This window comes from Palaemon carinicauda, chromosome 26 (assembly GCF_036898095.1).
Source record: "Palaemon carinicauda isolate YSFRI2023 chromosome 26, ASM3689809v2, whole genome shotgun sequence".
In the NCBI taxonomy this organism is placed as follows: Eukaryota; Metazoa; Arthropoda; class Malacostraca; order Decapoda; family Palaemonidae; genus Palaemon; species Palaemon carinicauda.
The window spans coordinates 16,872,313-16,886,157 of NC_090750.1; the positions used below are offsets into that span (position 1 = coordinate 16,872,313).

The following is a 13,845-nucleotide window of genomic DNA, read 5'->3' on the forward strand; positions in this document are numbered from 1 at the left end:
AAAGCACCAGGGTTTTCCGAGTGGTACACAAACAGTAGCTTGACCTTACTGTCACCTCTGGCATTGGCACACAAGGCTAGAGTTAACTGGTCCTTCATGTGTTTTTTGGTCCGGTAGTCTCTACTCCTCTGCCGTGATAAATATCCTCCAGATAAGACCAGTTGCATCACAGTTGATGACTTGTTGGGGGATGTAGCCATGTTGGGTGATAACCAAGGCTAAAGTTATGACGAAGTTTGTCTCGACTTTTGAGTCAGACCTTGCTGCATCCTATGCCTCACAACCAAGTTTATCCCAGACCGTTTTTTGAATTCATCTAACCAGCCACGGCTGGCTTTGAAGGCTTCCACTGGCGTCAAAGTCACCCCTCTCTCGGTTGCTTGCTTCATTTCAAAGTCATCGTAGATTCTGCTAGACTTTTGACATATGATAGTCTCAGACACGCTATCTCCTGCCAACTGTTTCTCCTTTATCCATATCAAAAGAAGCCTCTTCATCTTGACATGGATGTTACTGCGCAGCTTGGAAAGAATAGTTAAACCCTTGGAAGGCTTGATGCTGTTTATGGCATCATTCTGCTTGAGGGTGGTACATATTGTTGATGTACTCCTCTCATATTGGCGAGCCATTATATTCACTCTTACACTACTCTCATGTTTTTCTATTATTTCATGCTCTATCTCCATTGTCAGCATACGGTTTTTTTTTCACTGCTCTTGTTAGCACTCGCTTTCTTTGGACCCATTGCATATTTACTGAATTCTGCACTGATTAATGCAAAATAATGACAAACAATCTTTTCCGTAATTCCACGTATTACGTGTACTTTACAGACTCTCTGTTCAGGTGTGAGGAGGTAGAAACACAAAGCTATAAAGGGATGGCAAAGTCACTACCTTAATTTTAGAGGCATTACATTTGAATTTTAACGTTAAAAATGGAAAACAGAGAGAGAGAGAGAGAGAGAGAGAGAGAGAGAGAGAGAGAGAGAGAGAGAGAGAGAGAGAGAGAGAGAGAGAGATAGTTAATCAGAATAATACTGAATATTTTATCATATACGTACTTATTTACGAATGAGAAAGAAGCAAGACCAACAAATATAAACAAAAACATTCAACGTCAATTAAATGAAGCCACTTTACATACAAATTACAAGCCCAAACGGTTACAATTTTTCATGTAAGATTAAATCGAACCTCAAGGAGAGATACAAATCTTCCAAATTGGCTGTTCCCAAACAGATTCACTTAATGTTAGGGTCATCGAAACTCTTCCTGAAAAAAAAAAGTCCAACTGTCGTTTCCTGATTGATGATGCTGTAATTCGTACATGTACTGTTCCATTAAGTTTCCCGTTGCACGGGAGTTAGTTTTTTATTTACCTAAGATAATACAGTAATCGTATGGATCCCCGAGTGTAATTTGTAATTACACACACACACACACACACACACACACACACACACACACACATATATATATATATATATATATATATATATATATATATATATATATATATATATATATATATATATATATATATATATATATGCCTCATATTTTGATACCTTGATGTCTATATTCTCTTAGTGACCTTGTGATCAAAGGCCAAAGGCGGAACCACTCAAAGACAATAGCTTCTGAACGGCCAGGAATCGAAACCTGGTCCTGGAAGCTGGTATGAACAGGGAATTACAATTTAACCCTTGAATGGTAAGTCACTACTCATGCTAGCTTCCTGGACCAGGGCTCAATTCCCAGCCGGTAAGAAGATACTGTCTTTAAGTGGTTCCGCCTTGGGAGTCTTATGCCAAGGTCGATATGAGAATCCAGATATTAAGGTATAAACAAATGTGGCTTATATGAAAATGAAAAACACGACTGAAGGTGCAAAAATTTGTATTTATATATTATTATTGATTAAAGTAATTTTTCATTTGATTTTTATCAGCCTTGTTTCTACATTTATTTATTTTGTGTCAAATTAGTTTCAAAAATTTCTAGTTTATAAGGCTGTATTTGTAAATTTGAAGATTTTCTGTATTAACCTCCTCCTCGCTCATTTTATAATTTATAAGTGTCTAGTTTAACGCCTTGTTTTCTTTTCTGTGTTTACCAAGTCCTTGGATGGAAAGATACACCAGAATTTACCAGTGAGTAACTCATTTGCTAAAGTGACGGTCAGGGCCCAAGGTTCCATGACTTGCTGCAGCTGCTCGCCATTTAGCCTTTGGAGGATTGCGCCACCCACTGTTGACGGCTTTTTGCAGGTGGTTTTCTGTCACCTGCGGTGTTTTGCAGTTCTTGCGTGTTCTTTTTGGCAGTCTGCAGAGCCGATGCTGGAATTCCAGGTTTTGAGGTGGACTCGGGAGAGACACACCCAGTCGACGCATCCTCGCCAGGGTTAGCTGCAGGAGCCTTGGAGCTCGTTGGTGTCATGTAGGGAGAACGCTACCAGGTAGGAGCCATCAATATGTTTTGTTACATTGGGACTCCATTTCCCCCCCTTTATGAGGGGTCCTACAGAGTTGTACTCCCTACAATAGCAGTGTGCCGTTGGAACTCCTACCTTATTTGGAGCTGTGGGTGTGGTCTTTCTCCAGCCTCAAAGATTGTGAGAATATTCATGCGTTTTTTTCTTTTTACTCTCTCTAGTTGAGAGAGTGGTGTTTCCCGTCGAGGGATTTTCTTAATTATCAATTATGTGTTTAGTAATTTTAATATAATTTAACTCTCTGTCGTTGAGAGTGTGTTGTTCCCCTTTGGAGAATTTTGCCATTAACAGCTAAGTGTTAATTGTTAATTACTAAATGGTTAAGATGTTCAACTAGTTTTTTGTTAATCATTAACTATTAATTGTTTAGTGTTAAGTTGTTAAATTGTTGAGTAATCACTTGGTTGGTTTTTAGAAAAAAATTGTTGTTAATAAATATTGTTAAGTTTTTCCAAGTGTCTTTGTTACCACTGACCAATTTTATGACGAATAGCAATTCCATCACCATCCTCCCTATTCGTGGAATAAGAACTTGCATCATGACCTGACAATGGTCATGAAATATTTGCCGACCATGACAGGATAGAGCGCTCTGGGCATTCGGTATTTTGGTCGGTGGAGCGACACTTGGGGTGCCTCTTCAAGTTTTTTTTTTTTTAGCATTGCCTTTCTTCCCTGAATATTTTTTAATGGTTTTACAAAATGGACGGATTTATTTTTGATCGAGCTTAGGTTTTCAGGTCAGCTGATTGCCTAAAGTATTTGCCCCTGCTAAGTAAGATAAAATTGATTGAGTGTGCTAAGTGGTTGGGTGTTCCACAGAAGACGGCGGGCACCAAAGCAGAGATGTTTGTTTTAGTTAGGGATAGATTAAAACAGGAGTTAGCTAAAGCTGAACATTTGGGGAGTAAGACTGATGTAATAGGTGATAGTAAGGAGAGTTTGAGTAAAGATTTTGAAGAGGACAAAGTAAGTATGAGGGCTGCCTAACTCTGTTTGAGGGCCCTCCTGTAGTAAGTACCATTTACGAGGGTTCAGCAAATTTTTCCCAGGTGATGGGTAATGTGTCCTTCAATCCCTTTTTGGCCCCCCTAATTCTGTACCTGTAAAATATCAGCCCCTTTTTAATGCATTAGGTGATTCCAAGGAGGAGAAGGAATATAACATTATTTGTAAGCGTATAGAGTTGAAAAAAATTAAGTTCAAGTAGAACGAGCGAGTAAGGCATTGTGAGTTGGGAATGGTGATATTAAAAATAGAGATGGCTAGGTTGCAGTTGGCCAATTTGATAAGTTCCCCTGAAAATGACTACAAAAAAGGTTTAATATAGGTGCTGAAATAAAGTTGGTGCCGGTGTTTGACGAAAAGGATGTCCATGAGTTCTTGAAGGCATTTGAGGGTGTGGCCTCCCGATTGTCTTGGCCGCAGAAATGTGGACCGTATTAATACAGTTTAGGTTAGGGGGCAAGGCAATGCGGGTGTGTAATGGCTTGGAAGAGGGAGTAGCTCAGGATTATCAAAAGGTAAAAGCCTTAACTTTGAAATCTTATGACTTGGTCCCTGAGGACTACCGTCTCCAGTTTCGTAACTATACGAAACACCCTGCGCAGTGTTTCGTGTAGTTTTCCCCGCACCAACGAGGAACTGTTTGACAACTGGCTGAAAAGTCGTCAGATTGGCACTTTTGCTGCGTTACGTGAACTGTTGCTCCTTGAGTAGGTTGAGAAGGAATGTAACAGGGAGATGAGACTTCACCTGGAGGAGGTAAAAAGTGTAAACATGAGTAGTGCCACTCAGTTAGCAGATGAGTTTGTATTCACTCATCGATCAGGTAGTGGTAGTTTTAGTTATAAAAGTATAAATAATCAAACATCTTCCTCCCCTAATAGTGGCAGGAGAGGTGAAACCTCTTCGTCGACTCCCCATATGTCAAAGAATGATAATATTAATTCTAACTCTTTTTCAGGTAATAGGGATGTGGGTAGAGTCCAAGGAGGCCCTCCTCCCCCTAAAATTTTTGCTAATAAAGACTTCTCAGGTGCGGGAAATACCAGGTACAATGGGAATAGAAACTCAGGCCGTAAAGGAAACAGTTATTGGTGAAACAATCCCGGGCATTTCCAAAACCAGTATAATGCTCGTAGGTTGTATCTAGAGCAAAATAATCTAAGTTCTGTAGCCTTGGTTAGTGATAAGTCAGAAGTTAGTAGCCATAGTCGTGTAGACAGACCTGTAGTAGATAGTAGTTGGGTAAACAGTAGTAAGCCTAATGTTTGTAATCCCCAATCATGACTAAAGTACGACAAATATGTGTGGCCTGGAAAGTGGAATTTTGAACCTCCTGTAGTTCAGGTGAAGTTTTTTAGGGACTCTGGCTCTGCCAGGTCATTAGTTCTGAAGAGGGCTTTAAGTCATTTTGCGAAATATACTGGAATTTTTTTATTGTTGGGAGGTTTTCCGGATTCAGTTGTTCGGTTAATGTCCGCGTATCTTTTTCAGGATATGATCGCGTCACTGAGTCGGCTGTGGTGGATAATCTGCCTATTCCGCGTATAGATGGTATCCTGAGACACGAAATGCTGGATAGTGAAGGACGGGAGCTGGTCCCTATATAAAATGATAGTCCCGTGGCTGTTATGACTTGGTCCGTAGCAAAAGCGGCTAATTTACTTGATGTAGATAGCGATGATGACTTAATGTTAAGTAGTGTAGAGTTAGATGATTTAAGGCATGGGCTAGTAGAGAGTAGTTGTAATGAAGTAGTTAATATGGAACTTGATTGGGATAGAGCTGCTTTTATTAAAGCTCAAAAGATGAATTTAATTTTGATTTGCGTGATGTTGAGGATCTGACTAAACCTAGGTTTGGAGTTGTAAAGGGCTTACTATATAGGTTTAGTCGTCCCACATTTGATAATTTGAACAAAACTGGTCCTGTGGAACAGATTGTGGTACCTTCTCAATTTAGAAATTCTATTTTGGAGTTAGCTCATACTAATTTCTTTTTAGGTCATTTGGGTGTGTCATAAACTTTTCATAGCCTGGCTAGGTATTTTTGGTGGCCTGGAATTAAATTGAGTGTGCGACTTGTCAGTTTATGGGTAAACCAAATCAGGGGATCGCTAAAGCCCGGTTGCATCCCATACCTACTATAGGTAATCCTTTTGCGGAGTTAGCAATGGATGTGGTAGGTCCCTTACCAAAAACTAAAACAGGTTACGTATATTTACTAACTATCATGGATAGAGCCTCTCGCTTTCCCGAAGCTATACCTATGAGACGTATTACTTCCAAAATTGTCTTTGAGAAATTAATGGATTTCTTTTCCAGGTATGATCTCCCTTGTGTAATTCAGACCGACTGTAGGATGAATTTCATGAGTAGGGTATTTAGGGGTAATTGTGCTGAACTGGCCATTCAGCATGCTACCTTATCACACGGAGAATCAAGGAGGGGTGGAAAGGTTCCACCAGACCCTCAAATCTGTCCTGAAGAAACATTGTTATGATCATGATAGTAACTGAGACAAAGCTCTCCCTTTTGCCCTCTTTGCCATCAGGAATCACCCTAAATCTTCCACTGGTGTAGCTCCTTTCGAGTAGTTATTTGGGCACTAGATCCGAGGACCATTAGATTTTTTTTTTTTTAAATGCTCAAGTACAAACAGAAGGAGGAAATAAATGTGAAAGGGTTTGAGGAAGGCTTGGAGGGAAGAATGGTTAGTGCCTGGAAGTTTGCCAGGGAAAATTTGGAACTGTCCCAGTTAGTGATGAAGAACAACTTTGACAAAAAGGTAAAGGTACGGTCATTTGAACCACGGGAGAAGGTTTTGGTACTGAGTATGGACCCAGATAGTTTTCTCGAACCAAGATATAAGGGTCTTTGGATAGTTTTTAGGAAACTGTCAAATGTTAACTATGAAGTTGAAGCTCCCGGTTCGAGCCGTAAATGTAGAATATTCCATGTTAATCGTCTGAAACCTTATATTAGTGAGTGAGGTGATCAATTAGCGTTAGTGTCCGAGCCTCTGTCTGTGGTATTGGATGTGTCTCCAAAGGACTCTGACGAGTTAGGGTGTCAGTTTCCTTCGGATGGTTTGGGTGAAAATATGCAAAATTTGGAGATGTTAAGAAGTAGTTTAGATCATATAGATGTTAACAAATGGGAAGATGTACCTAATTTAATTTATTTCTTTTGAGATCTTTTTCAAGATACTCCAGGTAGGACGCTAGATATCCCGGCCTTAAGGTGGACTCGGGAGAGACACTCCCCGTCGATGCATTCTCGCCAGGGTTAGCTGCAGGAGCCTTCAAGCTCGTTGGAGTCATATAGGGAGACCGCTGCCAGGTAGGAGTCATCAATAATTTTTGTTAGATTGAGTTCCATTTCCTCCCTTTCATGAGGGCTCATACAGATCTGTACTCCCTACAGTAACAGTGTGCCGTTCGAACCACTACCTTATTTGGAGGTCTGGGTGTGATCTTTCTCTAGCCTCAAAGAGTGTGAGATTATTCATGCGTTTAGTGTTTAGTTTGATTTTAAGATTTTTTTTTACTCTCTCTAGTTGTGAGTGTGGTGTTTCCCATCAAGGGATTTTCTTAATTATCAATTGTGTGTTTAGTAATTTAAATGTTATTTGACTCTCTCTCTCTTTCGTTGAGAGTGTGTTGTTTCCCATTGGAGAATTTTTCCATTATTGGTTAAGTGTTAATTGTTAATTGTTAATTGGTTAAAATGTTCAAGCATTTATTTGTTAATCATTAATTGTTATTTGTTTAGTGTTATGCTGTTAAATAGTTAGGTAGTCACAAGGTTGGCTTTTCAGAAAAATTGTTTTTGATGAAAATTGTTAAGTTTTCCCAAGTGTTTTCGTTTCCACTGACCAATTTTATGACAGTAATTCCATCCCTGTTCTCCCTATACGTGCAATAAGACCTTGCACCACGACCCGACAAGTCGCAAGTTAGCAAGAAGAGGAGCTTTTAGCACTTGTTGGAAAATTTGTAATGTTACTCCTCTAAATAAATGTGTTTGTGGTAGCTCAAGTTGCATTGATTACCACCCAATTTCCATAACTCCAATATTATCTATAGTTTTTGAACATCTTCTGGAAAAACGTCTTAATAGGTTTGCTGAAAGTAATCATCTATTCCCTAGTTTGCAATTTGGTTTTCGTAAAGGCCTTGAAGCATATGATGACCTTCTTACAATCTCCAATGCTCTACAGAAATCCCTTGATTGTGGTCAGGAAGTTCGTATGATTGGCCTTGATTTTAGTGCTGCATTTGACTGTTTTGATCATGAGGCCCTTGTTTTTAAACTCAAACAGTTTGGAGTGGGTTGGTCGTTTCTTAGCATTATCATAGATTTTTTACGTAATAGATGTCTGAGGGTTGTTGTTGATGGGTACCATAGTGAGCGTAGGAATGTGGTATCCGGTGTTCCACAGGGTAGTGTTCTTGGCCCATTACTTTTCATACTATATACACATGACATGTGGGTTAGCCTAGAAAACAAGTTTGTTGCACATGCAGATGATACTACTCTCTCTGCATCAGTTCCATCCCCTGAATGTAGACCCAGGGTTGGTGAGTCCATTAATAGAGATTTAGTAATAATTAGTGTGTGGTGCAAATTATGAGGTATGAAGTTGAATCCTAACAAAATTCAAAGTATGATTGGAAGTATGTCAAGGATGGTGGCTCCTCAAGATCCGGATCTCAGTATTGACAATGTTTCATTAAATTTGTATGACTCTCTTAAAATTTTAGGTTTGATTCTTGAAAGCAAATTTACTTTTGAGAAACAAATAGGGTCTGTGTCTTCTTCAATTGCAAACAAAAAAAAATAAAAAACTGGCTTATTGAGAAAGTTTTACAAGATTTTCGGTGATCAATCTATTCTGAAGAAGTGTTTTAAGTCTTTCATTCTTCCTTGTTTTAAGTATTGTTTTCCTGTTTGGTCTTCAGCTTCTGATTCTAATCTTAATTTGTTGGACAGAAACTTATGGTCTATTAAATTTTTTATTCCTGATCTAGATATTAATCTTTGCCACCGTCGTTCATGTAGTTCATTATGCATGTTGCATAAGATTTTCATAACTCTGACCATCCTTTACATTTAGATCCACCTAGACAATTCTATCCTGTTCATAATACTAGGCAGGCAGTTAATTCTAATAGCCAGGCCTTCTCCATCATGAGGCTCAACACGACACAGTATTCTGGAAGTTCTATTCCAGCTGTTACCAAGTTGTGGAATGATCTTCCTAATGGGGTAGATGAATCAGTAGAACTTCAAAAGTTCAAAGTCGGAGAAAATGTTTTCATGTTGACCAGGCTGACATGAGTCTTTTTATAGTTTATAAATGATATATCTGTTTTTGACGTTGTTAATAATTTATATAAGACATATTTTTTATGACGTTGTTACTGTTTTTAAAATGATTTATCTTTAATTTATTTTCATGATTTATTTATTTCCTTATTTCCTCTCCTCACAGGCTATTTTCCCTATTGGAGCCCTTGGGCTTATAGCATCTTGCTTTCCCAACTAGGGTTTTAGCTTGGCTAGTAATAATAATAATGATATACACACACACACACACACACACACATATATATATATATATATATATATATATATATATATATATATATATATATATGTGTGTGTGTGTGTGTGTGTGTGTGTGTGTGTGTATATATATCTCCGTATGTATGTATGTATGTATGTATGTATGTATGTATATATCTTGGTGTGGGTGAGAAGCAGTGTATTTATCCTGCATGTTTGTTTGAAAGATAGATGACTATGGATTTTAGCTATTTCCACTTTGGTCTTTTCAAGATTGTAGGTACTCTCAACGTGTTGGCTATAAGCAATTAAGATAACAAAAGATAGCCATCTTCATATCATTTCGTTTATTTTACTATTCATTACAGCGAACTATCGGACTCTCTTTCGTTCATAATCATGTTAAACTAACACTTTAAATAATATTCCGTTTAAGTGCTACATTTGTATTAATAATAATAGGCCTATTTGTATATGCTAGAGTAATCAAATAAAATACCATTAACGTGAACAAGCAAACTGTTGTTTCAATAATTCGATAATAAAAAGTCTAATATTATTAACAAGATACAAATTATTTTATTTACTCATTCATAAAACCTTAAAATCATCACAGAATGATACATAACAACTGCATTTTACAGCATAATATATGTGTGCGTTATTAAAATTGAATATCCAGTATATATATATATATATATATATATATATATATATATATATATATATATATATATATATATATATATATATATATATATATATATATATATATATATATATATATATATATATATATATATATATATATATATATATATAAATTGAGCAAAAAATAATCAACAAATTATATTATAATGCACAAAAGTCAGTGTTTAAATCTTTATAAAGTCTATCACAATCCTCCTCTTGAGAATTTGAAGAAGGCTCCATATCTTTACTAGAAATAGCTTCAGTAATTTTAAGATACCCGTCTGACTGACTTTTATGTAAAGCTTTTAGCTTCACCAATTAAATGTAAGATATGATTTTTATTGACTCAGTCTGTGCATGCATTCGAAATATCTCTCCGATATTACATGTGGTGTATCCAATATATTTGAAGGAGTTACATACTTTTCGGTTGCAAGAATAGAAAAATACAGCATGATTGCTACCGGAAATTTCCCTAGGTCTTTTGAGTTTTAATTTCAATACAAAATAATATTTCAACTTCATATTCTCTTAACAAGAACTCAGGTAAACGTTATCGTTTATATCAGCTGGTTTGATATGGTTTGATGTAATCTTTTTTAATATATTTTCTTCAACCTTGTAACTACTACACTTATTACCTTGGAAATAGAAGTTTATCAGTTTTTCCCTAGTAGGTGGTGACAACCCAATCTTTCGCATTTATCAAAACATTTGTTAACAGCGTTACTAATTACTTTATAGGAAAGTTATTGTTGGTTAATGATTATTCAATTCTTTCTATTTCATTTTGAAATTATATCGAATCACCACAAATTTCATATCCCTTGTGCAATATTTTTTTTATTATTCGTAATTTGTATATATCAGGACAAATGATTTTAAAATGATCACAGTGTCCAAGGTAAATAGTGCGCTAGGCGTCGGTTAGGTGATAACTGAAAGGTAATGGGAATGCAGCTAAAATTTATGAAACAATCATTGAGATTATATATGAGGAATCACGAGCAAGAACGTCACTAAAGTTCAAACACAATGAAAACTGAGCTACTATGCTTATGCAGGTTGGTCTATCAAGAATGCACGGAAGAGAGAGTGATGAGAAAATATGAAAAACCGTTACTGTGTACGAGTGTGTATGAATCTCATGTGGTACATGGTTCCCCCTTCTAAAAATTATATACATGTGAAATAAGGTGCCCTGCTGTAGAGAGGCGTACTGTAGGTGGGTCATCTGGAAGGATATATGCAGGCTTTAGGCAATCAAAAGAAACCCAATATTCTTTGACACGAATGTTAATCAAGTAAGCATTCAACTTACGATAGATTAGGAAGGAAGGGCTCGTGTCAGGGGCGTTAGAGATGACTTGCTAGTGCCATTGGTCAGGAATACGTCGGCTCATTGGGATAGGTATCCATTGTTATGGTTTAAAAGTATTGAAGTCACGGAAGAGGAAGGCATTGAAGTTGACGAGGGCAACATCTTTCCAATGGAGGGATGTGCAGGTACTATGGAGTTTTTTGTTAAGCATTGAAATCTAATCCCAAGTGACTGACAGCCAATGTGTTTCTTGGCATGGCATCAGAAACGGGCTTTATTTTCCAGTGGATTTGTTGAATGCTGCAATTGTACTCACTCATGGCAGAGAAATGTAGACGTTGATGGGAGGACCAGGTGTTGGACTGTTGAGTAAAGGCATACACCAGAGTCATGTGGTCCATGCGAATGATGAAGGGCATACCTTCTACAGAGTGGTGAAAGTAACGCACAGCTGAGTGCTCTTACAGCAATTTCCTGTCCAAGGGAGAGTAGCTGGATTTTATCTTGGACAGTTTTCTAATGAAGAAGGCCAATGAATGGGGGGAGCCTTTGATCACCAGCTCGAGTCTGCTTCATCACTAGGATCGATGGAGAGAAGGAGAAGGGAATATGTCACGGGAAAAGTGAGAATAGTAGCTGTTCATAAGGCATTCTTTGCAATGCAGAAGGCTGCTTCTGGAAGAGGACTCCAATTGCCCTTGAGAAAGGCGTAGAGCTGGGGTGGGGGGGGGGCAGAGTGGCATTGATGCTTTGTAGGAAATACTGAAAATAACTGATCATGGCCAAGAATTCTTGTAGTGCTTTGACAGTCAAGGATGTGGGGAGGTTTTGAACAATTGCTACCATCTCAGGAAGGGGGTGGACTCCTTCAGCAATGATGCAGTACCGAACTAAAAGGCTCTTCTGTTGTAGGCAGTTGAGCATAATGCTTAGGTGATGGAGTTATTCCTCTTCGGAGGAAGACAAGGCAGGTATGTCGTCTACGTAACATACACACTCAGGGATGGTCCCCAAAGATGCCATCTGTAATGCATTTAAAAAGTGCCCCCAGCATTACGAAGACCAAAACTGGAGTTATTGAAGGTGTTTGTATCAAACTTGGTGGGGATGGACGTCTTCGGGATGTCTTCTAGGTTCATGGGCACATCATAAAACCACTTTAGGATGTTAATCATGAAGAAAACTTTTGCTCTGTGCAAGTAGGAGGTCACGTCATCAATGTTTTTTTTTTTTTTTTTTTGCCGGGGGGGAGGGGGGGTGCAGTTTAGTTTGCACGTTCAAATGCCTGCTTTCCCCACACGGACTCAGGGAGCCATCTATCTTCCGGACAATGTTTAAAGGTGATGACCATTATCTGGAGGTCTTTTTGTAAAGGCCCATTTCTTCCATTTTTAGAAAGATTAGTTTGGTGGCTGCCAAACGATCCAGCTCCAAATGACTGAATCTAGCAAACACTGTTTACCCGGTCATCTTGATATGGTAACAAATACTATATTTGGCTTGAACCTTATGCGTTTTAGTGAATTTCTAGATGGAAGACTTCCTGGTAAAATGTGAGAAGTATGCTGTAGGGATCCATGAGTGTGCTGATGTGGAGAGCACTGTTAGGGGCTACACTGGAGAGGTGTCGATGAGTAATGATAACCATTTCCACATATCTTCGCAGCAGCCTCGAATCAGGAGTGATAGCAGCATAGTTCTAGTTAATGGACGTCAGTAATTGGCTATTGAGGTTGTTGGTTGGGGCGTGAGTGAGTGGTGACATGTGGCATGTGGGGGTTGAGGGTGGCTTTTCGCTGCTCCAGTACATTACACGGTGTGTATTTGTATCCTATCACATTTAGGTCATATTCGGTCAATGTTGAATAGTTGTCTTTGTTAGGAGTGAAGGTGATGATGGAAGTCTTGACAGTGGTGAAGTGGCTGTCCATAAGGGCGTTGACTTTGGTCATCTGGTCCTTTATGGGCAAGGTATTAACATTGAGGATAGACGTGCTAACAGGTTCGGGTAGGCGTCGTTCCTAAATCGAGGAAAGCCATTTTTGACAGGTTGTGGGAAAGTGATGCTAGTCATTTCTATGAGAGCGAACAAAGCCTTTTATTCACCCAACAGTTGTTGAGAGAGCTAAAAAAGCTTGGCTTTACAGGTAGCTGGCAATGGTGAGTACTGCTCTAGAAGGTATGTTATGAGGGTGTCGCACACTATGGTAGTGTCCCCTTGGTCGCAGCGCCAATATGAGATTTCCGGGAAAGTGTCCATGGAGATGACAGTGAGAATATAGACTGTTTTGGTGCTTGGGCAAGTTACACCCTTAACTCAAAATCCAACCTCGTCGGGCTGAAACCAGGTGAATGCCTCTGTACAGGAGAAGGGTAGTAGTCTCATTGTCAGGGTTGGAAGGTGGCATCATCAAATGGTAAGACACAGCAGTGAGGAGGAATGTTGAAGTAAGCTGGACAATCCTGTGGTCAAGAATGTGCAAGGCACCATTTATGTGATAAGTGTAACTAAACAATATTAAACAATCATAGTCTTTACATACAAAGCCTTGTGAACAAGAGCGTCAAAAAAATTCAGACACGATAAAACATGATCTATCATGCTTACACAGGTTGGTTTATTAACATTGCATTGAAGAGCAAGTGATAAGATGATAAAGCAAAAACCGTTACAGTGTATGGACTTGTATAAAGCACCTTCGGTACAGTGGACTTAAACATAAACAAAGAATCTTAGAGCACCTTCGGTTATGATAACCA

At 38.4% G+C, this 13,845-nt stretch overlaps 1 protein-coding gene across 1 annotated transcript; it reads right to left on the bottom strand.

Moving 5' to 3' along the window:
- Positions 1–224: 224 nt before the first annotated feature.
- On the bottom strand, positions 225–686 carry LOC137619807 (putative CENPB DNA-binding domain-containing protein 1). The gene has a single exon (XM_068350105.1). It carries the CDS (start codon positions 684–686, stop codon positions 225–227), a length of 462 nt encoding a protein of 153 aa, XP_068206206.1.
- Positions 687–13,845: the final 13,159 nt, after the last annotated feature.